The 27,633-nt window shown below is 44.5% G+C and overlaps 1 protein-coding gene across 1 annotated transcript in view; it reads right to left on the bottom strand.

Annotated features, from left to right (window-relative positions):
* Window positions 1–3,748: 3,748 nt before the first annotated feature.
* The window catches only part of LOC136682004 (neuronal tyrosine-phosphorylated phosphoinositide-3-kinase adapter 1), a 35,034-nt gene continuing 11,149 nt past the window's right edge, over window positions 3,749–27,633 (bottom strand). The window contains exons 2-9 of the mRNA XM_066658795.1: window positions 15,554–15,803; window positions 10,707–11,113; window positions 9,787–10,048; window positions 8,838–9,636; window positions 7,161–7,758; window positions 6,538–6,771; window positions 6,009–6,112; window positions 3,749–4,356 (exon numbers count right to left, since the gene is read on the bottom strand). Coding sequence (XP_066514892.1) covers window positions 3,952–4,356; window positions 6,009–6,112; window positions 6,538–6,771; window positions 7,161–7,758; window positions 8,838–9,636; window positions 9,787–10,048; window positions 10,707–11,113; window positions 15,554–15,738 — 2,994 coding nt within the window. The 5' untranslated portion in view covers window positions 15,739–15,803 and the 3' untranslated portion in view covers window positions 3,749–3,951. The remainder of the gene's footprint in view (window positions 4,357–6,008; window positions 6,113–6,537; window positions 6,772–7,160; window positions 7,759–8,837; window positions 9,637–9,786; window positions 10,049–10,706; window positions 11,114–15,553; window positions 15,804–27,633) is intronic.

Below are 27,633 nucleotides of genomic sequence, written 5' to 3'. Positions count from 1 at the left end.
CCTCCGGAAATAAATAAATAAATAAATAATAATAATAAAAAAAACAAAACAAACAAACAAAAAAACAGAAAAGTGAAACCAATGCATCAAAGTAAAGGAAGATTAAAAGAAGTGTTACCAGCAGTGAGGAATATGACAACCTATTTATAACAGCAGTAGTAATTCAATATAGCAGCAAACAGTATTCCAAAATATCCAAACAGTGACCAAAGTGGGCTGGTGGTTCCTGTACAGAAATAAACACATGTGTAAAAAAGCAGTAAAAGTAGACCTGTTTTAAAGGGACTTGCATAAATCTAGCAGAGTAAACTGTGTGGGTGTGTCTGTGACTGTGCCTTTAGTAAGAGGGCTTGCATTTCAGCGGGCCAAACCATTCGGTACAGTGTAGACAGGTTGCCACAGATAGAACTACTAAATTCCTTTATAAAACAATTAAACACCTTGTACTTTTATACATCGTATGCTACAATATATTTGTTGATTACAAGTATGAAAGTGGAAATAATTGCTACATAATCAATACAGTTGTACATTTCTATTATACAATTTTTAACGCTTGTGTATTTTTATTCTTAGCACGTTTTCTGTGGATTGGTTTTGTTGTGTGTGTGGGTTGTTTTTTTTGTTTTTTTTTTGTATTTGTGCGGTTAGTTCCAGCATTCGGTTGAGGAGTGCTGTTGCCAGAAGCCTGTATGTGGGATGCATACGAGTGAACCTTTGCTTGAAGGAACATTGAGAAATCGATCTTGACATGTCTGTCAGAGTTGGATAATATGGCAGGGTGCACACTGTCTGTGTGTGTGTGTGTGTGTGTGTGTGTGTGCCTCCCTGTGGTCATGGACCACTCCCCTTTGCACTAGGCTAATCTCCATGGCAACCCCTTATGATTGACACTTGCGACTACACTGTCACGGAAATGAAGACGGACAATAAGACTTTAGCTTATGTACATGGATTTGCGTATGATACAGACTTGTAGACCTGCAGAACCATCCAGAATATGTGGGTGTCTGCTCTGGTCTAGCTTTGTTCAAACTGCCCTGAAACACTGGACCATTCTCTTTAGAGCTCTGGAGTTTGAAAAAGAAATGTAGTTATACCTCTTTCACCAAATACAGTCAACATGCCAAAGCAGGTTTAGTCTATATCTCCCATTCAAAACTATGCAGGCCTGTAATTTAATTCAATATTCACTCAAAATATCCTCTACGAATAGATGTTCTTCACTTTTCATGTTTTGAATATCTAAGGAGATCAGATAAAGTCATAGGAAGATGATGCAATTTCAAAAATATCTTTTTTTTTTTTTTTTTTTTGAGAGTGGGACTCATAACCACCGTGCAAAACCTGAAGCCCATATTCTCAGAATAATTGACTCCAGGACCCAGACCTCAACATCACTGAATATGTTTGGGATTATTTGGCATTATTAAATGACTCAGTGTGGTTTGAGGCAAATATAGGATAATTTAGCTGCACAAAGCTAACTAGTAGCTTCTTGCTAACACCATTAGCCTCATAGCCACTGTGCCATTCTGGATCCTGGCCAAACTCTTCCTCTAATGACCCCACAGTCCACTTTACTCTGACCAATCAAAATAATAACTGCAGACTTTTGTTCACACATACTCCTCAAAGGCATCCAAGGCCCTGAGTCCATACTGACTCAGTTGTGTTTCAGAGCGGCCAGACAAGGCTAGAGCTGGTCTGCTTTACGTACTCTTGCGACAGCCTTTATTTAAAGAGCCTCTCTTCATGTGACTGATGTCTTCGATATGCTGTGACAAGGCTCTTTTCTGAGATCTTAGAGGTCGCTGTCTCCATCACGTGCATCAGTGGACGTTCCTGCTCAGTTCACCGTGTGTGATGTGATGTAGCTCTTATTTCCGATGTGATGTTGATCTGGACGTTTGTTGTTGTTGTTGTTGTTGTTGTTGTTTCAGTATGTGACAGTCAGACTCCTGCATTTACAGAGGCGTATTGCTACAAAAGTCGTATAAAGTGTAAGAGAATCTTCTGTCTGTTTCTCTGTGTTAAAAACAGGCAAACTCTTAGGTAGTATTACCCCAACAAGCTGCAACCATAAACAATCGATCAATAATCAATATTGATATAATCGAATACTCACTCATGTACAAACTACACCAGCACTACACACTTCTATTCATTACAGTGTGTGTATATCTGAATTAGGTTTGTGTGTGTATTGGTGTTTAAATTTGGCAACATGTTCCTGTACAATAGTAAGAGACCAGTCTTAATTTATGTAATTTCTGCACAAAATGGCCATTAAGTACACAATTGTTGGCCTATTTTTGTATGGATATTTGATCAAACCAGAAAAATAACAGCTTCTAAACATAGATTTCCAAAAAAATTAACCAAAAAAATGTAAACAATTAAATTAAACAAATTGAAATCCTATCTCAACTTTTCTGATAAGTATTTAAACACTTCAAAAACAAAAAACCCTTAGAGGCCATTTTGACTGGAAATTCACTAAATACAGGGGTGGTCCCTGACTTTTGCTCAGGGAAGTATGACTTGGCTGTGTGTTTGAATTCAAGTACACTGTGTGTGCTTGTCTACTGTAACATTCCACATTTCTCATCTTAGGTCTGTTCTTTTGGTCTACATTCCAGTCTCACACCCCCCCCCACACACACACACTCACACACCACACAAACATACGACTGATTGTTTAGAGACAACAAAACAAGGGCAAGGTGCGAACTGAAAATCAATCAGGATGGCATATACATACATACATACACATAAACACACACACACACGAACACACACACACACTGGAATGTAGAACAGGGAGCTATCTCCATATCTAGGTCCAAACCTTCATCTTAAAGCAGGCCTGTACCCACTCTCATCCCAGGGCCTGTTGATAATCTGTCCATTCTCCACTCTCTCCACTCATCTGTGATATGTTGGAACATTTACAGAGCTCCATCCCTTCATGTAAGATGTCCAGTACATGTCTGCCCCCCCCCCAAAGGTTGTAAACTCAGTGTGGTTCTCTTAGTAGTCAGGATGAGGCATGGTAGGTAAAAGAGAGTTCAAACTGAAGCAAATCTCTCCAGTGTGTGACTGTGTGCTGTCTTTATATGGCACATAAAACTCTGCGTGACACTGTCACACTCTTATTTCCCCCACCTCACCCACAAATTCAAAGATTTACAATAAAAGCACAGCTCTGTGTCTGTCTTTTTCCATTGGCACTTTTACAAATACGTTCACATTACAAGCTTTATTTCTGGCCTAGATCTGAATTTCACTGTATTGGTTGATTGGGCCATCAAAACTTATCAGGTTACGTATAATCAGCCCTGAAATGAATTAGTTCAATGTCCATTTGTTGTGGCTAAAAATGAGCTAGCCAGTTAAATATCACTGACTAGCTATTTGATGTGTTTCTGAGATGTTTTAGGCTACTACACTTTGTTTGGGTTAGCATGAACAACACTGTTTGGATAGTCAGCCACTTCTTAGCTTACCATTGTAATGGGAGGTAATGGCAACTTAGCAAACTACTTAGCTAGTTATTTGGCAATTTCCTTAGAAATTGGTCATGATTAGCCACAAGCTACCTATAACTACATGATAAATAACATTACTGTTAGCTAACACTAGCTATGGAGATATAGTAAGGTCCTTAGTTGGTAAGCTTAATGTTGTTAATGGTGAAAAAATTCACTACTTAATGTAAAATAATAAATACTACTTCCCAATAGAGTTTGAACGTATGATTAGCTTAAAATATAAATAATTATATATTCCTTTGCCATTTTATAAGGCTTTTAGAAGGGGTAGGGCTTGAAAAGACTCATATAATCTGATTTGTCACTTGTAATGTGAACGTAACCTATTTGTCTCCATCTATAATCATGTGGCCTTCTTTTATTCTCTCTTATGTGCCACCCCTCCTTTCTCTCTCTGTCAGATGGCTGTGTCCCACACCACGGCCTGTGGTCTCTGGCAGGGTGGTGTGCCTGTTTTTCGTGGTTCTGGGGTTTTCCTCCAGCTGGGGAGGATGGGCATGCTGTCCTGTTTGCAGAGGCTCTTGTCCGGCCGGCGGTGAGCTTTAATCTCCTTGCAGAGGCAGCGCTTCCTCTCAATCACCTCCAGCAGTTTGCCGTCTCTCTGGGCCGGGGCACCATGAGCGCTGCCCCCACTGGACAGAGGCTGCGCCTGCGCGGCGAGCTGAGCCAGTTGCTGGAACTGCAGCTGAAGGTGGTGCTGATGGAGCTGCTGTAAATGGTAATGAGCCTGTGCCTGAGCCTGTGCGTGCAATTGGGGACGGGCCAGAGATGGACTGCAGGGCGTCTGAGAGAGAGCCTGGAGCTGGAGAGAGAGAGAGAGAGAGAGAGAGAGAGAGAGAGAGCAACTGAATATTTGACACCTGCAGAGAGCAGAAAACACTGAAGCTGTTGTGGCTGTTTCCTGTTCAACCAGCAGATGGCAGTATTGCATAGTACCGCCTTCACCCAGCCATCCTGCTGCGATAGAGAAGGTCAAATCAGCACACAGTCTGTCTCTGCAGCGCGCGCGCGCACACACACACACACACACACACACACACACACTCACAAACACACACACACACTCACAAACACACACACACACACACACACTCACAAACACACACACACACTCACAAACACACACACACACACACACACATACACATTGACTGCGTCAGCATTTGAGCTTCTGCCAAGAGACGGCGGCACATGAAAAGCAGACGAGAGAGTACAACTGTAGCTAAAACACCAGGCACAGTTACTGTACCACTACACACACACACACACACACACATCAGACTGTCACTGAAAGACAAGGACCTGGACAGCAAAGACAGCGACAACAATCCAGTCTTCATGTCTCTGTTTGATCACCTGTATTTATCATCTGCCTGTCAGTTCCTCTCTCTCTCTCTCTCTCTGCTTCTCTTCCTCTTTTCTAATTCTCACCTCCTGTATCTCTTATCCCTTTTTTATGCTTTCGACCTCTCTCCCCCTTTCCCAAACTGTCTATCCCTCTCTCCTTTCTACCTCTTTCCTACTCTCTCCCTCTCTCTCTCTCTCTCCCTCTCCCTCTCTCAGTATGCCTGCCTCATTTCGTTTGGACTCAGTGACCCCACAGCACAGCTGTGCGCATGCGCTCCCTCTCTCTCTCTCTCTCTCTCTCTCTCTCTCTCTCACACACACACACAAACACACACACACACTGAGCTCATCTCTGCTGCAGACGGGTTTGGGTGGGGACGCTGGAGGCTCCGTCTCTTCTTCACCAGGCAGTACCAGACTGCGTTTAACTCCCCTCACACCCATTACACACTGATGCCACACACCACGAACACAGCCCTAATCTCACACACACAGCATTAGAGTAATCCACACATACACACATCACACGCTGTGAACACAGCATTAGTCACAAACACAGCGTTAGAGTAATCCACAAACACCATGCACTGCAGAGCAGGGTCTTTCGGTCCACAGAGGTCAGGTCATTCATTGAGCTCTTCTAGGCTTGGGTAATAAACCATAGACCACATCTGCTTCTTAGAGTTCCATTCTGTTGTACTGGAATGTCAAGCATATCATACATTCATTCAACTCCTGTAACTGCTTCATCCTGGTCAAGGGCTGCAGTGGGTCCAGAACCTTCCTGGAATAACTGAGCACAGGGAAAACACCCTGGACTGAGCACCAGTCCATTACAGGGCATCATACACTCACCCAGTCACTCACACACTCATTCACACCTCTGGACAGTTTAACACATTCACCCAGTAACACACACATGTGGACAATTTCACACACTCACCTAGTCACTCATACACACACACACACCTGTGGACACTTGCACACACTCAGCCAGTCATTCACAGCTGTGGACAGTTTCACGCATTCATCCAGTCACTCACACAATCACAACTGTGGACGGTTTCAAACACTCACTCATTCACCCTGTCACTCAGTGAGAGTTACCTGACTGAGAGCTTCTCTGGCTGGCAGACTGCTCTGTCTCTGGACGTCTCCTCCCGCCTGCCGCACTCCCGACGTAGAGGACGATCTACCCAACCGGCCCAGCTCTAAACACACACACACACACACACACACACACACACACACACACACACACACACACACACACACTCCTTTTTATTCCACACTATGGTGTCAGGAAGTGAATAAACATCCTGTATGTTGTTGCCTCGGGTTCAGTGGAACCATGTAATGTTTTAATAACCTTCTATTCTATAATGAGCCGTAAAACACACAGTTTGTCTCTGGTGGAATTTGCATGGTGTTGACTTCAGCGCTATTAGTTTCTGGTCTTCTGTTTAAGACCAGCTTTTAGCCCGGGGCATTACAAAACAGATCTACTCAAGTCTAATTCTACGCTCTACATACATTTATGAGGTCCGCGCTTTGAATAAAGGAGTCTTAAATCCACATTAGGAATGTACTGGAAGAGGCACATTGAGACAGTAAGGCTGCTTTGAAGGGCACTGACCTCCATTTCTGCAGGCCGGGAAGGTTTGGCAGGGTAGGGGCAGTCCGGCTCGGGGCAGAGCTCTGAAGCCCGGTGGTCCGTCAGCCCCTGCAAGGCTCTCACTGTGCCCCATTCTGCTTGACACCCGTACAGGTATCCCAGAATGCCCTGTGCCCTGGACTCCACCCCCAACATCCTCTCTGTCTCTCTTCAACAGGGCGTCAGTACTGCCGTTCCACACAAGTCCATCTTCTTCTAGACAGAGAGAGAGAGAGCGAGAGAGAGAGAAAGAAGACAAAAAGTGATGGGTAGAGTAGAGGAAAAAGAGAGAGAGAGAGTGAGACAGAGAGGTAGAGAGTGAGACAGAGGGAAAAAGGAGGCAAAGCGAGTAAAGGAGAGGGAGAAAGAGAGGGATGGAACAGTAGATAGAAAGAGAGAAAGAGAAAGTGAGAGAGTTTTCCTTGTAACAGTAATGTTGACACAGGTGTTTTTTAGTTCACTCACTGATCCCTCAGCTATTTCTCATCATATTCTTGTTCTTGACATATAAACAGACCTTCTCTCTCTCTCTCTCTCTCTCTCTCTCTCTCTCTCTCTCTCTCTCTCTCTCTCTTTTTCTTTCTCCTTATGCCCCCGTCACTTACTCTCTGAGTCTCTGCTGCTGTGGCTGAAGGACAATTTTCTGTGCATGGGCCAGTACGCCTGCTCGTCGATACCCAGGCTGCTGTCCCATGGCAGGAACCCAGACTTGACCTGCTGCTGGGCCTGTGTGGCTGAGGCTCCGCCCTTGGCTCCACCTTCTGGCTGAAGGGTGGGAAGCTGCGGACCCCCTCGGAGACTGTCGTAGGAGGGGGGTCTTCTGAAGCCCACAGAGGGGTATGTCCAGAGCAGTGGGCTGTCTGAGGGCGGGGGTTTGTAGGCAGGCAGGTGTGGAGTGTGTGAGCGCTGAAGGTGAGGTCGAGAGTGAGGTCTCTGAGAGGACGAGGAGGTGGATGCCGTCCCTGACGATGACGAAGCAGCAGTATGAAGGCTGGGAGTCGGTGTGGTGCTGGTGCCGGTTTGAGACGTGTGCGTGACAGAATCCGACTCTTTGGACTCCGGCGTCTCTCTGTCCCTGTCTCTCTCCCGGTCCCTCTCTCGCTCTGATTTGTCCGATTTCAGCAGGAAACTGACTGACTTGCCCTCCTTGGCCTGAGTCTGGGTCTGAGCCGAGGACTGTGAGGGACCGCCTTCTCGATACGTCTGTGATGATATGGAAAAAATATATAATTTCAGGTAAAGAGGCTTTTTAGTTAGTTCCAATATAATTATGCATTTATCAGAAAAACTGATAAGACAGCTGTTTTATACTTTCAGCCTGATTCTGTGGCTAGCTTGTTTATTGTTACATTTATTCAGACCTGGCTCACAACATATACTTCCATCCATCCATTATCTGTAACCGCTTATCCAATTTAGGGTCGCGGGGGGTCCAGAGCCTACCTGGAATCACTAGGCGCAAGGCGGGAATACACCCTGGAGGGGACGCCAGTCCTTCACAGGGCAACACAGACACACACACATTCACTCACACCTACGGACACTTTCGAGTCGCCAATCCACCTGCAACGTGTGTTTTTGGACTGTGGGAGGAAACCGGAGCACAACATATACTTATAAATCATAATTTAACTAAATTAACTCATATATACATTAGCTAACGTGCTAGTGGCAGTTTGGTTCTTCTAGTTCATTTTCTGCTTCTGGCAAGTTTACCTAGCCAATTAGCTATCTATTCTAACATGCTATTCCTTAGCTTATGTTAGTACTAGTCAAGCAAATAAAAGGTCCATATTTCTGTTTGCAAACATTAGCTAACTTCCTGGTTAGTTGCTAACTTAGCTAACTGTCCTAACTTGCAATTGCTTAGTACTAGGTTATATTAGTACTAGTCTAGCACATATTTGGCTACTGTTATTTGGACTTAGAGCTCAATGTTGTACTCATATTTTTTTATAAGCTAACATTCACTAAATTGATAGTGCCAATGTTGTTATTCAAGCTAATGACTGCTGCTAGCAAGATTAGCTATAATTAGTTAGCTCTTTGTTCTAACTTGCTATTCAAATATTATAGGTAGTCTGGCTAATACTATTCCAAAGCTAAGACAATGTAAGGAGGCATAACAAAACACTATTTAGATTGATTTTTAAAACACTCAGAGGTTTCAGTGAGTTTTTAGTGTGCTCATTTGCATATTGTAACCAGTAATTGTGATATCAGCATCTCAAAGACCAAACCCTGCAATACATAACAACAAAAAACACACTGTGGAGTCTTACTTCTCTTGATTTTGATGACTCCTTCTCCGGTTTGCGATAGTGGTGGTAGTGTGACGGTCGGTGGTGAGGGTGGTGGTGGTGATGGTGATGTGAGTACGGTGAAGATGATTTGGAGGACGGAGGCAGAGGGGTGGAGTGGCTCCTTGCTCTGAGGCCTGGTGCTGGGCCCAACTGTCCATCTTTCCTGTCCTTCTCTCTTTCCTTCTCTCCTCCAGAGCCTTCTTTGGAGCTGGATGTAGTCGGAGGCAGGCTGGATGGGGCCTGACCACAGGAGCTGCCTGACTTGGACGAGCTGCTCTTGTGATGCGCTGAGATGCCGCTCGAGGCGGCAGCCGGCTGGGGGAAGGCAAGTAGAGGCGGCTTGTGTTGCAGCAGGTTGGGGAACGGCGCCGGGATCTTGCTGGCGCTGCCTATTTCGGATTCTGACTTGGTGCCAGGCAGGAGGAAGGGGGTGGGGGCACGAGGTGGGTGGGGCGAGGCAGAGAGGGGCTGCGGGGGTATGGGTGTGGAGGAGGCAGAAGAGGTAGAGGAAGGGAGAGGGGAGGAGTGGGAAATGGAGACAGCAGCTTTGGGTTTGGAGGAGGAGGAGGAAGGGCATGAGGGAGAGGAGGATGCAGGGCGAGGTAGGGAGGAAGAAGTCGAGGAGGAGGAGATGGAGGATGAGTGGTAGCCTTTGCTGGACTTGTGTTTGGGGGGCAGGCGGCGCTGGACTTCTCTGGCTGCGTCTTCAGCCACGGGATACTTCATCTCCTCGTAAATGGCCTCGCCCTGGTCCGAGTCAGAGTCCGGCGTGGTTGCACTAAAGGGGGATGTGAAGTCATTGCTGTTATTGTCATATGCTAATAAAAGCAATATAAAAAGACAAAAAAATACAAATATATGTGTGTGGTAGTAGCTTTATGTGGCGTGCTACACAGCGCCCACTACTGGCCCTTAGTGTTTACACTACCTGGGTGTGTGTGGGTGTGGCGTTTGCGCTCCACTGGTTTCTCGGGTGAACACCTGACCCACCATCTCGATGTACACAGGCTCATCTTCTCCACCCTCGCCATGGGGGTGTGTCTCTGTGCTCTGGAATGGGAGAGGCGTGGCAGGGGGCGGGACACGAGGGGGTGCAGGGTCAAAGGAGAGCTGGGTGCTTGGGCTCCGCTTTGGCTTCTGGGGCGGCACTTTTCTCCCTGACATCTCCCCAGAATCAGACTTCTTCATCGCTGGAGAGATGAAGGGGAAAGGTGAAGGGAGAAATAAATCACCATAGCTTTATATATATTAATATTATTAATAAAAACATTTCATATAATTTAGTGCCTTACCACAAATCAATCAGAGGTCAGTCAGTCAAGATTTTGCTCACACTCACTCACCAAATCACACATTCACTCATTCACTGACTCAGTCACATACTCATTCAGTAACAGATTCACTAATCAGTGACTGACTTACACATTCACACTCACTCATTCATTCAGTCACTCATATGCCCAAGCACCCACCCACTCAATCACTCACTGACGCAATTGTGTTCTCTCTCTTAGTCAGGTTCTGACTGATTCACTGACCCAGTGAATCACTCAACCATTCAGTCCATCAGCAACTGACCCAACCATTCACTCACTCACTGATTCACCCAATCAGCAAATCACTCAAACACACACTCATTCTTCCTTTCACTCACCCATCCAGCCAGCCAACCACTCACTCACCTACCCACCAAATCATTCAATCACTCAACAATTCACTCACTCACGCAGTCACTCGCTCAGTCACTCTCACTTAACCAGTACCTCACTCACACATTTAATAAAATTCTCCACAAGGAACTCTCCACACACGCTGTGGTTCACACACACAGAGGACTGCCCCACTTACCATTCTTCTTCTCTGAGTGTTTTGGTGGGTGTTGAGGTGGTGGGGGTGGTGGGGCGTCGGGGGGTCCGTGGCTGCCTCGTGCAGAGTGCTCCTGTTGAGGCGTGGAGCTAAGGCGAGTGCTAGGGTGGCGTTTGGGTTTGGCTGGGGGGCAGCGGGCAGGGTTAGTGGGTGTGTGCGGGTCAGAGTCGGGATAGTCTCCGTTTTCCAGAGAGCTCCCTTCTCCCCCCTCCCCTGCACCCACAGCGTGGCAGGACTGGGAGCGAGGCGCCATGGCAGCGGCGCAGGAGTGAGGAGACAGGTCCTGAGACGCCGGCATCGTCATAAAACCCATCCGGAAATGACGACGGAATGAGGCCAGGTCACGGACCTTTCCTACGGTCGCTGAGGAGGCATCTTTACAACTGGAACTGGGGTATAAGAGAGCGAGAGAGAGAGAGAGAGAGAAAAAGAGAAAGAGACAGAAAGAGGGTATTCAATTATTTCAAATGAGTCTAATTGGTTGTTATTAAACGTGCATTTTTATGGTCATTGCACATCAGTACCACACACACACAAACACACACACAGACATTCTAATGCTGTAGGGGTAGCTGCACAGCTGGAACAACATACAGCCATCTCAGCACTCAGGTAGCATTTGGGGGTTAGGTGCCTTTTTCAAGGGCAAATTATCTGTGGATGTTGAGGGAGGAGATTGCACCGTTCCTTCACTACCCTGCCCCAGATTTTTCTTCCTGTCAAGGGCATCAAACTGGCAACCCTTCTCAAGGCCACTTCTCTAAACTTTAGGCCACAGCCGCCCACACAGGTGCTGTAAGTCCAAATACGTAAATACGTTGCCTGGCAGAGCTGGACGTTCATAGGAATAAATGAGCGATAGAGCAGAATACTTCTATATGATACGATGACTCTTAAAGACATTTTGGGTGGTATTAGGATATCTGTCTGACCAGCTTGGTCAGCCCTGGAGGTTTGGAGGCAGTCTGAATGGCACATTGTAAATAAATGTTATTGGTGTTACACATTCATAAATGATGCAGCAATAACAATAACATTGAAAGTTATGGTTATTTAATGTCATTTTGTATGAGTATAAGCGAGAGAGAGAGAGAGAGAGAGAGAGAGAGAGAGAGTTCTTCTAAGGTTACTAGAGCAGAAGGATAAGAGACAAGAAATTTGAGTAACAATCGGATCCCATTAAAGACGCCAGCGTTTATTTTAGCATTTCTCTGCTCCCCCTCTTTCTTCCTCCCTCTCTCTCTCTGCCTACCCCTTCTCTATCTGTCTCCCTGTTTCTCCCTCCCTCCGAAAACGCTGTTTAAATAGATCACAGTTAGTTTTCTTTCTCCATAACTCCACTCTCTCATACACCTCTCACACACTTCTGCTTATTTCCTGAACTGCAGAGTGGTCTCCAGCTGGAGTGTGAATAACACACCCTTCGTCTCATCTTCCCTGCTCTGCTTTTCCCTTCTGCTTTCTTCTCTTCTCCATTCTCTTTTTCTTTCCTCTGATTTTATTTTCTGACCTCCCTGCTTCTTTTTCTTTTCTTTTATTGCTGATTGTTTATTCTCTTTCCTTCTCTTCTTTTTCCTACATTCCTCTTCTTGTATTCTTGTCCATTATTAGTATCTTCTCTCTCTCTCTCTCTCTCTCTCTCTGTCTCTCTCTCTCTCTCTCTCTCTCTCTCTCTCTCTCATATGCCTGTGGGCCATGTCTCTTGCCCCTCTCTTCCTCCCCCCTTTTCCCAGTATCAAACTATTCCCTTTGTGAACATCCACTCCATCTGTTACCATGGCAACCAGCCCGCCATGTTTGTTTGTTGTTTGCAGATTTTTTTAAACACATAATTCCAAATACACATTGGCTGATATGAACACACACAAACTCACACACACACACACACACACACCACACACACACACACACACACACATTAATGTTAGCCGTCTGGCTCGTTAGGTGTGGCACAACATCACACACTGCCAAATCTAACGGCTTTCGTCAGAGGAACACACACACACACACACACACTCAGAGACAGAGAGAGAAAGAGAGCGTGTAAGAGAGACAGAGTTCACGTTTTATTAAGCTTTATGTGCTGTACATTATACTGTAAAATATCAAATATTTTAATTAGAATTCCATAGTCAGTAATGAGCTATTATAAATGAACTATTAAAGTGTAACATTGCTAATTATATGTTACATATTAACTATAATGCTATAAATGAACTACTGTATATTCAGTACATTAGGTCAGTCATTCATCACCAGACCATTAATGATGGTAATGTAATGTCAGTAATTAACTGTGAAAATATTGTACATGACTGTTAGCTACACTGTACTAATTTAGATTAATTATTGAATTATTTAGATTATTATCCTCTCTCTCTCTCTCTCTCTCTCTCTCTGACCCTGCTGAAGGTCGGGCGGGTGCTGGAGGCCCAGATGGATGCCACTCATCTCAAACCAGAATGCTCAGTGTGTGTATGTGTGTGTGTGTATAAACTGCTGTACTGACACACTCTGTTGTTAGGCAGAGGCTAGAAGAGCTGATCAGGCACACAAGCACACACACATAGACATTGCAATCACTTAAGAACATGTGTACCTACCTCTATAATGTTACCATTACATTTAAATTATTAAGTAAATATTTAGTATTTTTCTGTGTAACGTTTTTGTGTCAACAGCAGGTAATGTGTAATAACAGTAAATATCACAGTAAAACAAACACACTGCTCCTGAACACACGCATGGGAAATGAAAGGATCATTTCAAAGCTCTTAAGCTCAGAAAGACACTGCAGGGCAGATTTCATCCGGACTCTGAGAGATGGAGGGATGCCCAGAAGGAGAGAGAGAAGTCTGGATAAATGGATGGATGGATGGATGGATGAAGGGGGATGGATAGATGAATGAAAGGGAGCTGTTTGAATTCAGAAGCAAGACGAAGAGAGATGGAGGGGAACGAGTGGGAGTGAACAGCCTGCTTCCTGGAGAGAGAGAGAGCGAGAGAGAGAGAGAGAGAGAGAGAGAGAAGAGAAGGAGGACGAGTATAGAGTAAAGACAGAATAGAAGAGAAAGGAGGAGGGAGGGAAAGTGATAGGGAGAGAAAGAGAGCTAGAGAGAGAGAGGAGGGAGGGAATGAGGGAGAGAGAGAGAGAGAGAGAAAGAGAGAGAGAGAGAAAGAGAGAGAGAGAGTGATGTAAGGTAAAGAGGGGTTAGCTGGTTTATGTATTAGGGAAGAAGCCGTGCTTTCAAGCATCAAAGAGCTCATTTAGGACTTTAGCGTGTGTGTGGTGTGTGTGTGTGTGTGTGTGTGTGTGTGTGTGTGTTTGTGTGTGTGTAGTTTTAACCAGAGGCAGCTAAAAGCAGGTCTTTTTTTTTCTTTTTGAGGTCAGGATGTGATGTGAGCTCTCTATGTGTCATGAATCCAGAGCATCTCCTGCCACACACACACACACACACACACACACATACAGCTGAACACTGTCCCTCATGCACACACAGAAAGAGTGACCTAAAGATATAAAAAAACATGGTTTCAGAAACACAGCTTTTTATGCAGGTTAATGGCAGGGTTATGTAGGTGTGATGTCACCTCTTTACACTTCTGTTAACTCTATACACGCCTGCATTTCCTTACTCCAGGAATGCTGTTGTTGTTGTTGTTGTTTCAAAACTAAATAATTGTTTTAAGTGCAAACATATCTTTTTACTTTGGACATCTACATGCAGTGTAAAGCACATTTAAAGGGAACATATTTGTGGGAGTAACAAAAACACTTGTTCAGTGCATAGGAGCCCACCAACCCACACACTGTGAAACAAGAGCCCACCAACCCACTCACTGTCATACAAGATCATCCAGTCAGTTTCTGAGAAACGAGAGAACCAAGGTAAACCAAAGAGTTTCTGTGTGCCTCGTTTGACACAGCTGTGTTTGTGCACTGTGTGTTGCTCTCTCTCATTTAAAGGAGCAGATACTGGCCATTCTGAACAGGGCTGTTTAGAAATGCTGGGGAAACACACTGCTGTGGGGTTTGTTCCCTGTGGTATTTTGACAAAAGCAGGTCACATATGTTGTATTAAGACCATGTTCGTTTGTGGGAAAGTGGAGTAATATGTCCCTTTGAAGGTGCCCCATTCCCCGTATGGACCACTGCTGGCTCTTTTGGTGAATACAGACCTATCTGTACAATACTATATTGTGGCAGGGCTATGAAAAAGCACATTGTGCTGCACATTTTCACATTTCCATGGTCCAACATTATGGCCACTGCAAACCTCCAGTCTGTTTAATATTCTGTGAAGTATTTAACTGCAGCTGATGCATCCAGGAATCCATGAGGGTGAATGTACTCAGTAGTGAAGTAGTGCGTGGAAGAGAGCAATAGCGTGCCTTTACAGTCTGTAACTCCATGCATTTGCATAAGGTAAATGTATGTGTAGGACACTGTGTATGTTTGTGTGTGTGTGAAAGCAAGCATTTGTTTTGCTGTGCCTGTGCGAGTGTGTGTGTGTGTGTGTGTGTGTGTGTGCGTTTGTGATCTACTGGGACACCAGAGGGCCAGATTGTCCCTGGAATATAGGCCATACTCCTACTCTTCCTTCCTTCTCCCTTTCTCCCTCTCTTCCTCTCCCTTCCCCTCCTGAGTGGAAGCAGAAGTTTAACATATGAAATATGAAATACAAAGGGCTTAGTTTTGGCTCAGAGATCTGGGCCTGAACTTGAATGAACCCTATGTTAAATGTTCTCTCGCTCCCTGACTATTTCATTTCATTTTCATTTCTTTGAATCTCTCTTTCTGAATCTCTCTCTCTCCCACTCTCTCTCACCTCTTCTTGCCCTCCTGATCCCGATGTCTCCAGTCCATTCGACTCTTGCGGTACAGCAGGTTCATGTCGCCACGGAGAGGCTCCTCCTCGCAGCCAATCACAGCGCAGTGCAGCCGCTGGCCCCGCCTCTCTATGTCACGCAGGAAATGCTCCACCGCCACATCCTGGGCGGAGCCAGAGCTCATGGTATAGAAGACCAATGAGAGGCAGGGGGAGGGGTTTTCCCACCGATTGGCCCCGCCTCAGTTACCTGTGCAGGTGAGACAGAAAGGATGGGTTAAGTGTTTAAACCTGATCATCACACATTCATTTCAGGCTGCTGTCATTATCCTCTGAATTACCATGAGGTCATTAGTGGACAAAGCAGGATCACTTCCACGTTCATGACAGAACCAGGCTAACACTCCAGAGCACTGAAATAACATCACAGCACAGTCAGTCTACCATTAAACTTCGTCAATCTTACATAACATCATTAGCTCCTCAGACTGAAGGCAACTACTGCCAAAGCCCCTTAAAGACTCCCTTCAGTGAAAATAAAGTGTTTAAACTTGTTAGCATGTCCATGCAATGGTGTTTATGCTAGAAGACCAGTCCTGAGGAAAATAAGCTGTGTTCTAACAACACACTGATTCAGACAGGCAGGGTTTCTTACATCACTACATTTTTACATTTGTAGATGTAGTAATACATCTATTCTGCTTTTAAAGAAGGTATATAAGTGAAACCTTACTTTTTCATAGGGTAACACATGCTACCACAAGCATCAAACCCCACAGCAGTTTTCCCCCTGTCTACAGCCCTTTTCATAATAGTTTGTTTCAGCGCCTGTTTGTTTAAATGATAACGAGCCACTCGCTGGTCACCGTGACACCAGCACACAACAGTGAGGAGCGAGGAGAAGAAGGTTTTTAGCCGTTTTCGCTCTGTTCTTTTTCTTCTTGGTCCTTGTTTTCTCCATTTTTTTACTCAGTGCACATATTTCTTCACTCATTGTTTCTGTTTTGCCCATTTAATTTATTTTTTGCACTCTCACATGAACACATGTCCTGTGCGGTGATTGGAGTGACTCAGACAAGACCCAGACATGGGGGCGGGGCAATTTTCATGTCTTTGCACTTGACTTTAGAAGCGGCTCGTCCCATATTTTGTGACTAAGACGGTTCTTGCTTTACAGTGTGTGGGCAGGTGGGGTTTTACGGTGCCCAAATATATAATATGTCACTCTCAAATTAAAAACATTTACCTGTATTTTTGTGGATTTTTTTTACATCGTTTGAACACAGCAGCTGTCCTTCACATTGTGTGACAATTTCATGATAAATTGATGAAACAAAATTACTTAAATAAAATATTTTTTTACATTGAGTTCCTTCTGAAAGTTCATTCATTCATTCATTCATTCATTCATTCATTCATTATCTGTAACCCTTATCCAGTTCAGGGTCGTGGTGGGTCCAGAGCCTACCTGGAATCATTGGGCGCAAGGCGGGAATACACCCTGGATGGGGCGCCAGTCCTTCACAGGGCAACACAGACACACACACACACATTCACTCACACACTCACACCTACGGACACTTTTGAGTCGCCAATCCACCTACCAATGTGTGTTTTTGGACTGTGGGAGGAAACTGGAGCACCCGGAGGAAACCCACGCGGACACGGGGAGAACACACCAACTCCTCCTTCTGAAAGTTAAGTTTTATTTTTTTTCTCCTGTAAAATTATTTTCTTGGAGATACATGTTTTTCTTTGGAGAGTGACTAGATACACACACATTCATCTTTTTATGTTTCTTTTAATAATTAAAAAGTCAATTAAGAGGTTTGGGATAAGTAGTAAATATTGTGAATTGAATTAATATATTTTTAATTGAAAACAAAAGAATTCCTTTACGATAATGACCTGATATTCAGTGCCTTTACACCACCCCAATGATCACAGGAAGGTATTAGTGTCTTTGCGACATGCCATTTATTATTAACCACTAAGTCCCAATTTTAATCTCATGCCTGACACACGCCTGCATAACACTAATATAACATTCATTTGACCTAAAATCCTGGACATGGAGGTCAGACTCTCAGGAACAGAGTCACCCCACGAAGCCCCTGTGTGTGAGTCAGCGGCTCCATGGAGAGGTGCTGAGCAGCGGTGCTTCATTCACCCACACGGAAAGCACACAGCTTTAGGCACCTACGCTCAGCTCTTCCCCGGCACTTTCCCGGCTGCACTTTGATGTTACTTCAGCAACTTTCAGCTGCGTGAGGAATTAAAACAGGCGCAACAGCGCAAAGATGTAGGGCAAATTACTCACATCCTGATCCAGACTGGCTCTGACAGCAGCGCTTGTATTCACAGAGGGTCAGTGAGTTACATCTACAACACAGCTCTGGACACAGAAACAGGCGGCTACTTCCATCCCACTGAGACCCCTGCTTCTAATTCAACCAGGGGCTCAGTATGTTGCTTGTCCTTTGGGGACAAAAAAGACCTTCCAGGTGTTGTTTACTCACAGATGTGTGCCATAAAAAAACATTGTGAATAGAAGGGCACGCTGCTTAATCACGTCTTCATCACTGCTCTGTCTCCATCACTGCTCTTTATCTCGATCACTGCTCTACATCTCCATTACTGCTCTGTATCTGCATAACTGTTCTAACATCTCTATCACTGCTCTATATCTCCATCACTGCTCTGTATCTGCTTCACTGTTCTGTATCTGCATCACTGCACTGTCTCCATCACTTCTCTGTATCTGCATAACTGTTCTGTATATCCACCACTGCTCTACATCCCCATCATTGCTCTGCATCTCCATCACTGCTCTACGCCTCCATAACTGGTCTTTATCTCCATCACTGCTCTACATGTCCACCACTGCCCTATGTCTCTGTCACTGCTCTACATCTATATCACTGCTCTGTGTCACCATCACTGCTCTATCTCCACCATTGCTCAACATCTCCATCACTACTCTCCATCCCCATCACTTCTCTACATCTCCACCAATGCTCTACATCTTCATAACTGCTCTACATCCCCATTACTATGCTGTATCTCCATTACTGCTCTCTGTTTCCTTCACTACTCTGTGCCTCCATCACTGCTCTACATGTCCATCATTGTTCTTCATGTCCATCACTGTTTTACATCACTATCACTGTTCTACACCTCCATCACTGCTCAGCATCTACATCACTGCTCTGTATTTCCATCACTGCTCTGTATCTCCATCAAGGCTCTACATCTCCACCAATGCTTTTCCTCTTCATCACTTCTCTACATCTCCATCACTGCTCTGTGTCTCCATCACTGCTTTGTATCTCCACAACTGCTTTGTGTCTCCACCACTACTTTCTATCTCCATCCCTGCCCTCCATCTCCATAACTGCTTTGTATCTCCTTCACTGCTTTGTATCATATCACTACTCTGTATCTCCATTTTTCTATTTACATCACTGCTTTGTATCTCCACCACTACTCTCTATCTCCATCACTGCCCTCCATCTCCACAGCTGCTTTGTATCTCCACAACTGCTTTGTATCTCCACCACTGCTCTGTATCTCCACCACTGCTTTGTATCTCCACCACTGCTCTGTATCTCCACCACTGCTTTGTATCTCCACCACTGCTCTGTATCTCTACCACTGCTTTGTATCTCCACCACTGCTCTGTATCTCCACCACTGCTTTGTATCTCCACCACTGCTCTGTATCTCCATTACTGCTTTGTATCTCCACCACTGCTCTGTATCTCCACCACTGATCTGTATCTCCATTACTGCTCTGTATCTCCATCACTGCTTTGTATCTCATCACTACTCTGTATCTCCATTTTTCTATTTACATCACTGCTTTGTATCTCCACCACTACTCTCTATCTCCATCACTGCCCTCCATCTCCACAACTGCTTTGTATCTCCACCACTACTCTCTATCTCCATCACTGCCCTCCATCTCCACAACTGCTTTGTATCTCCTTCACTGCTCTGTATCTCCATTTCTCTATCTCCATCACTGCTTTGTATCTCCATCACTGTTCTCTATCTCCATCACTGCTCTGTATCTCCACCACTGCTCTGTATCTCCATTACTGTTTTGTATCTCCACCACTGTTTTGTATCTCCACCACTGCTCTTTATCTACACCACTGTTTTGTATCTCCACCACTGCTTTGTATCTCCACCACTGCTTTGTATCTCCACCACTGCTCTGTATCTCCACCACTGCTTTGTATCTCCACCACTGCTCTGTATCTCCACCACTGCTTTGTATCTCCACCACTGCTCTGTATCTCCACCACTGCTTTGTATCTCCACCACTACTCTCTATCTCCATCACTGCCCTCCATCTCCACCACTGTTTTGTATCTCCACCACTGCTTTGTATCTCCCCCACTGCTTTGTATCTCCACCACTGCTCTGTATCTCCACCACTGCTTTGTATCTCCACCACTGCTCTGTATCTCCACCACTGCTTTGTATCTCCACCACTGCTTTGTATCTCCACCACTACTCTCTATCTCCATCACTGCCCTCCATCTCCACAACTGCTTTGTATCTCCTTCACTGCTCTGTATCTCCATTTCTCTATCTCCATCACTGCTTTGTATCTCCATCACTGTTCTCTATCTCCATCACTGCTCTGTATCTCCACCACTGCTCTGTATCTCCATTACTGTTTTGTATCTCCACCACTGTTTTGTATCTCCACCACTGCTCTTTATCTCCACCACTGTTTTGTATCTCCACCACTGCTTTGTATCTCCACCACTGCTTTGTATCCCCACCACTGCTCTGTATCTCCACCACTGCTTTGTATCTCCACCACTGCTCTGTATCTCCACCACTGCTTTGTATCTCCACCACTGCTTTGTATCTCCACCACTGCTCTGTATCTCCATTACTGCTCTGTATCTCCATCACTGCTTTGCATCTCCACAACTCCTTTCATCTTCTTCTCCTTCTCACAGTTCTCCATCTTGACCTCTGGTAGAGAGATGCAAATGTTTACCATCCTGCCCTCTTTTACTCATTCACTTACTCACTCCCTTACTTCCTCCCTCCATCTCTGTTTGTGTTGAGAGAGGAATATCTGAGTAAGCATGAGAGGAAGCAGGGCTGGCTGTAGGCCCCCGGGCTGCCCTCACTGTGCCTGTCTGAATCTGTAGCTTCTAATGCGGCCTGTCACTTAGAGCACGCACATGCTCGGCCCACACAGCGGACGAGAGAGAGAGAGATGAGAAGTAGGAGAGAGAAACATAGAGAGAGAGAGAGAGAGAGAGAAAGAATGAAAGAGAGAGAGAGATAGACAGACATGCAGAAAGAGAGAGAGAGAGAGAGAGAGAGGCTTGTTGTGAGGCAGATATTCTACAGAGCACTCAGAGTTTGAGCAGTAACTAGTGTGAGCGTGCGCTCTGATTGGCTGAGAAAGACACCACTGTCAGCTGCTGTGCTTTTTCAGTAAGGAAGAGGGGGGTTGTGTTGCTAGAGCAGAGAGTTGCTGATCATGTGTGTGTAAGTGTATATATATTTAGACATGTGTGTGAGTGAATGTGCGTGTGTGTCCAGATCACATCAGCTCTGTGTTCACACATGAAAACTCAGTGGAAAAAAAGTGCAGTGGAAAAGCTGCAGGCGCCAGTGGCCTGCAGAGGCATCAAGCAAACGATTTGCAATTTGTCCAAACACTGAGTGCAAGTGTCCAATAACGATGCATTTTGATAATTAGTTAAGGTCAAAAGGTCAAGGTGTAAAATATTTGCCATACATCTTTTGAGACCCACATCTACACTACACCACACCTTCTACTTTCAGGTCTACCCTCTGCTGACACAGATCTTCATTTCTGCAAACATAGTTTGTAAAATCTCCACAGAAACACACAAATCAAAACAGGGTGCTCTGGAGCAACAGCACAGGTTTGAGGGCTATAAATGCACTGCGCTCTTTTTCTCTGGACAGATGAAGCTCCATTAAAATGCTGTTTCTGATCCAGAAGTAATCTTGCAACATCATGAACTGACCTCACTATATCCCCTGGCTGAATTCAATCAAGTCCTCACACAAATGCTCCAACATGTAGCGTAAAGCCTGGGTTTCACCATCTGTTACTTTAAAAGATAAAGGGCCACTCGCTGTAATGAGGAGAGAGGGGTAGAAACGCTGGTTTTAAATCGGTTTACTGTGTTTATCCTTGGGTTTGCGAGGACAAGCGCTGTGATTGGACAGACTCAAAGGATGGGGCGGGACAATACTGAAGTCTCTGCACTCCATGTATGAAAATCAGGACATCAGTGCACCTGCACTGAAGAAGCGATTTGAGAAGGATACTGGATAAACAGGTGTTCATAAACTTTGAGCCATCTCTCACTCTCTCTCTCTTTCACACACACACACACACAGACACACACACACACACACACACAAAGATAGATAGATAGAGAGAGAGAGAGAGGGAGAGGGAGAGAGAGAGAGAGAGAGAGAGAGAGAGAGAGAGAGAGAGAGAGAGAGAGAGAGATTGAAGCACAGATGTGAGGCTTCCTCTGCTTTTATCTTTGTCGTTTATGTTGGAGAAGAGAACTGAATGAAATATAAATGAATTTACATAATGACTCATTAAACTAGTTCCTGTGAGTCAAAATATGAAGAACTGGGTCAGTTCACAGAGCTGAGAGCTGAGCAGGAAGCAGTTCTGCACAGATCTGTTACAGTGCCATTAAACACATATTTCTTACTGTACCCAAACCCCCAGGTCTGTTACTGTACCCAACAGCTGCACAATCTGTCATTTATTAAAAGGTAGGCCATCATTCACAGGGCTATATAACATCTATATATGTCAAGACTAAGGCTGAAGGTAAGAGCCAGGTGCAGCTTGTTTCCTGAAGCAGACAGTGATCGAAATGCTCAACATGATGTCGTTAATCATTGTAAACATTTTTTTTTTGGTTTATTTTTTTTTTACGTATTTCTTGCCTTAATGTTTATGACCAAACAAAACCCATCTCAAATTCAGTAATTCCTGTAATGATAAGCATTTTAGTCTCGGGGAGATGGTGACAATAAAATCCAACAAATATCTGCAAATTCCAAAATATATATAAATATATCTGATGCCGTGGCTTATATATATCTACTACTGTACCCAGCACATCCACACTGACCTACTATTAGATTAAACGCTTTAAAACGGACTGGTTTCGCTACCAATCTAAGCTATTTCCTGATGTTTCAAACACAAACGTCTATAATTAGAGCCAAAAAAGATCAATATATTCAGCATTAATTCATTATCTGTAACCGCTTATCCAATTCAGCGTCACGGTGGGTCCAAAGCCTACTTGGAATCATTGGGTGCAAGGCGGGGAATACACCCTGGAGGGGGCGCCAGTCCTTCACAGGGCAACACAGACACACACATTCACTCAAACCTAGGGACACTTTGGAGTCACCAATCCACCTACTAATGTGTGTTTTTTGGACCGTGGGAGGAAACCGGAGCACCCGGAGGAAACCCACATGTACACGGGGAGAACACACCAACTCCTCACAGACAGTCACCCGGAGCGGGAATCGAACCCACAACCTCCAGGTCCCTGGAGCTGTGTGACACTACCTGCTGCGCTACCGTGCCGCCCTATTCAGCATTCAATCAGATATTAATTCATTTTCAACTATTCAGAATTTGGATTAGCAGCTGGGATATTTTATAAAATGCCAAAAAAGTGCTTTTGGCTCTAGTTTAGAATATTTACATTTAGAATATACACTATATAAAAGATCGCAGAGAATTTAGAGAGCTCGATGTGCCAGTGGACAGAGTCTGTAGTGGACTGGAAACTGTATGTATTTTAAACAGAGGCGTGTTTATTTACGTGTCCATTCAGTTTCCTCTGTGAAGCTCTCAGCACATCAAGGCCACATTCAGCTTCACTGTATTTGTCTTCTCTTCTTCCGTACAGCTGACTACTCAGCAATTACAGTTACGAGGTGTGTAATTACACAGATAGGACAGACACACACACACACACACACACACACACACACACAACACACACACACACACATCAGTTAGTCACTGTATACTTGGGAAAGTGAATGGTGGGGAAAAATACACACCATAAACCACTCTGATGTACAGAGACTTCCACAGCAATTTCAGGCACAAATCACACATTTTCAAAACAGCAGTGGTCTGCTAAACTGAAGCCTGAAACAATCCATACCTGAGACTTTAAATGGAACACACTCTGCCCATTCTTTCATACATGAGCCAGTGTGGCGTCCTCTGAAAGCGTTTATGATTTGCTCTGGGCAAAACACCAGACGGATAAACCCCCCCAGAAGCGCTGTACCCCAGTGTAAACCTCCCTGTTTAAAATGACCCGTTCAGGTGCTTGTCGGTTTAAATGATAATGAGCCACTCACTGTTCACCCTGACCCCAGCCCACAGCAGTGAGGAGTGAGGAACAGAAGCTCTGTTTTTTTTTTTTTATCTGTTTTTGCTCTGTTTCCTTTCTTCTCCATTGTTTCTCCACCCTAGTTGTGTCTGTGTTTAACTCTGTTTTTGCGCTCTCACATAAACACGGGTTCAGTGCTGTGATGTTTTCTGACAGAAATGCCCCACCTTTAAGACCCTACTATTTCAGCTAAATTTGACCCCTTACCTGACCAGGAACTGACGGCTTATCATTTGTGTTTCTACAGTTTTTTGGTTTGTTATTAAGTGTATGTGCTAACGCAAAAAAAATGGGTACTTAGTGTTCTCCTGCAAATGTGTTGAGCACTAAATCATTAGCTGTTCATATTTCTTGATGTAAGCATTATTAAAAATAATGATATTAAAAAAGATATTTTAAAGTAATAAATCCCACAAAACCCTGATACTGAGAAAGTCAGTTACTAATTGGACGGCTGGATGTAATTCTTGCAGATATATTTTTACACACCCACAAATTTCATCAAAACGCATCCCCAGGCTTCCACACACACCTACATTAACACACACACACACACTGAGGCAAATGCTTGTTTAAGAGGAAGTAAGGGGTCAGAGGTCAGTCAGATGCACCTCATTAGAGTTCAGCAGCAGATGGAGGCACACACACACACACACACACACACACAAAAACAAGTGAATAAATAAATACAAACACATAGACATGCATCACAAATGAACAGCTAATCAAACACATGCATACACTCACACTCTCACACAAACACATATATGATGGACATTATCAGCGATTATTTCTGATTATTTTCTGATTACGAGCCTTTAATAATCTCTGATGTGTTCATTTGGATATTCTGTGGATTTGGATTTTGGGGATTTCTAACTCAACCTAAAAGCTGCCAGCTGTGTGAGAGAGCGAGGGACTGATAGAGAGATAGCTAGAGAGAGAGAGAGAGAGAGAGAGAGAGAGAGATTCCTCTTCCCATCACACTCTGTCTGCACCTGGCTGTCGTCGTGGCGACTGGTCCCCTGTCAGTCTGGAGCAGAGGAACACTTTAGTGCAGCAGACACATAGCGCAAGAGAGAGAGAGAGAGAGAGAGAGAGAGAGAGAGAGAGAGAGAGAGAGAGAGAGAGAGAGAGAGAGAGAGAAAGAGAGAGAGAGAGAGAGAGAGAGAGAGAAGGTACAAGAGACAAATAGCTAGACAGGGGATAGAGATAAAAAGGCACAGAGGGAGTGAAATGGAGGGCAGTAAAAAATGCTAAAAAAAACAGAGTAATTGTAGAGAGAGGAGAGGAAGAGGAAAAGCCTGGAGGAGAGAGCGAGAGACAGAGAGACAGAGAGACAGAGAGATGTGCAGTGTGGAGGAATACATGCTGAGAGATACCTAATGAGAAGAGGAGAAAGATGGAGGAATGAAGAGAAGATAACAAGGGGGGAGGAAGAGTGAGAAATAAATATAGAAAAGAACAGGACTTGATGAGATAGATAGAAAAATAACTAGAGAGAGAAAGAGAGAGAGAGAGAGAGAGAGAGAGAGAGAGAGAGAGAGAGAGAGAGAGAAAGGAAGAAAGGAAGAAAGGCCGAGTGTCATAGAGAAACAGAGGGAGAAGTGTGTTGGTGAGAGAGGATGTGAAGCCATGTCTCTCACCCTGGTGACTGTGTGTGGTCTCCTAGCAACACTGTCTGCCTCTCTCGCTCTCGCTTGCTCGCTCGCCAAACTCACCATCCTGACTGGAGATCTTCACTCACTGAGTGTGTGTGTGTCTGTGTGTGTGTGTGTGTGTCTGTGTGTGTGTGTAAATAGTTTCCTTTATTTGCAGCCCACTCGCCACCACTCAACACACGTCATCACACACACACTTCACTTTCTCCTGTAAAACACTTCACATGTACACACACACAGATACACAGACACACAGACACAGACACACACACACACACACACACATGCAGAAGCCATAGAGGAAGAACAACAAATATGCTGCCCAATGTGGCCTCAGTGATGGTGAGAACTATAATACCTATGATTATCGGTTCTGATAGTGTGATTATTAATTGTGATGATTAGCATATTTGCATGCAGCCCTGTCACATCACCGTGGAGACGGTCGCGATGCGTCAGACCATGTGACTATCTGCCAGAGAACAGTCGGCTTAGAAACCAGCACATGATTCAGAACACAGCTCATTCACTCTGTATCATAATCATTTATTATCTGTGGTTATGAATGTCTGACTGCAAAAATAATGTATGCAGCTATATTCATAAATCAGTGAGCTCTGGTCAAATGATGAGACACGCCTGCATGGTTTTGTGCACAACTACTATTTATTTACTTCAAATAAATAATTTCTTGCTTCTCTCTCTCTCTTCTTCTCCCCTTCTCTCTCTATATATATTTTACCCCGCCCCTCTCTCCTTCCTTCATAACCACAGTCCTGAGGCAACACTACCATCTCACCCTCTCCCAGAGGTACAGAGGTGGTGATCACTAAGGGGAACATATGTTCATGTGTGTTGTTTGTGTGTGTGTGTGTGTGTGTGTGTGTGTGTGTGTGTGTGTGTGTGATGAGGATGGTGATGTATGGGGTGTGTGTAGGCAGTGGGCCAGAGGGATTTCACAGTGTGGTGCTGACACTTTTTGGCCTGCACCTCAGCAAAGCTAAAACATGAGCTATGACACAGGCCTGGAACAGGGGGGGCTTCAATAATGCAGAGAGAGCGAGATTGGTTGTGGAGGGAACAAGGGAGTGAGAGGCAGAGAACAAGAGATAGTGAAAAAAAGATGTAGTTATATGTTTGCCATATAAAACATATTCAAATATAATTCATATGAAATACCTTTTCCACCAGATAGGACACTGTGTTTGTGCACGCCCCCAATTCACAGGGGGGCGATTTAACATGGGGGAATTTCTAAAGCTTGTCTTATCCTGAAGGATTAGCACGACCTGGACTTATTTACACAGCTTGGATTACTATAACCTGAGCTTACTTCTACAGCTTGTTGATCAGTAGTAAAATGTGCTAGTAACTTTACTGATGCTAGAATACATGCTCTTTAAAACTGACCATGCATTCAGACGGGATTAAAATCACTGAGGTACTCTGGAAATAAGGACATGGTTCTGAAATGTAGGGGGCACAGCTGGTGACAAGGTGGGGACCAAGAACAGGTTCAATTATTGCGTCAAACAATTCACTGCTTTAAACTGATTTTATGTTTTTAACTGAAAACCGATAAAAACTGACTTAATCAAGTGATATTAGTACAGCCACATTCAGCTCTGGTGAACTGGAGTTATTAGAAATGCATTAGAATATGAATACGAATATGAGCCGATTAAAGTACTGCCTTCCATTCAGTAAACGCACTGAGTCTGAACCTGTAAAAGCCCCGGAGCTGGAACTCACCGGTTCTGACCTCAGCTTACCTGACCACAGCTCACACACACCGCCAAACACACTCGTGGCCTACCTCCTCTCCTCTCTCTTTCTCTCTGGCTCTCTCTCCTCCCTTCTTTCTCCTATTCTCCTTTTTATTTCCCTTCTCTACTCTCTCATGTGGTCTTTTCTGCCTCACATAAGAACCTCTGTCACTGATGAATCTTTCA

Source organism: Hoplias malabaricus, chromosome 2 (genome assembly GCF_029633855.1).
Source record: "Hoplias malabaricus isolate fHopMal1 chromosome 2, fHopMal1.hap1, whole genome shotgun sequence".
Lineage (NCBI taxonomy): Eukaryota > Metazoa > Chordata > Actinopteri > Characiformes > Erythrinidae > Hoplias > Hoplias malabaricus.
This window is presented reverse-complemented; position numbering and strand designations above follow the sequence as displayed.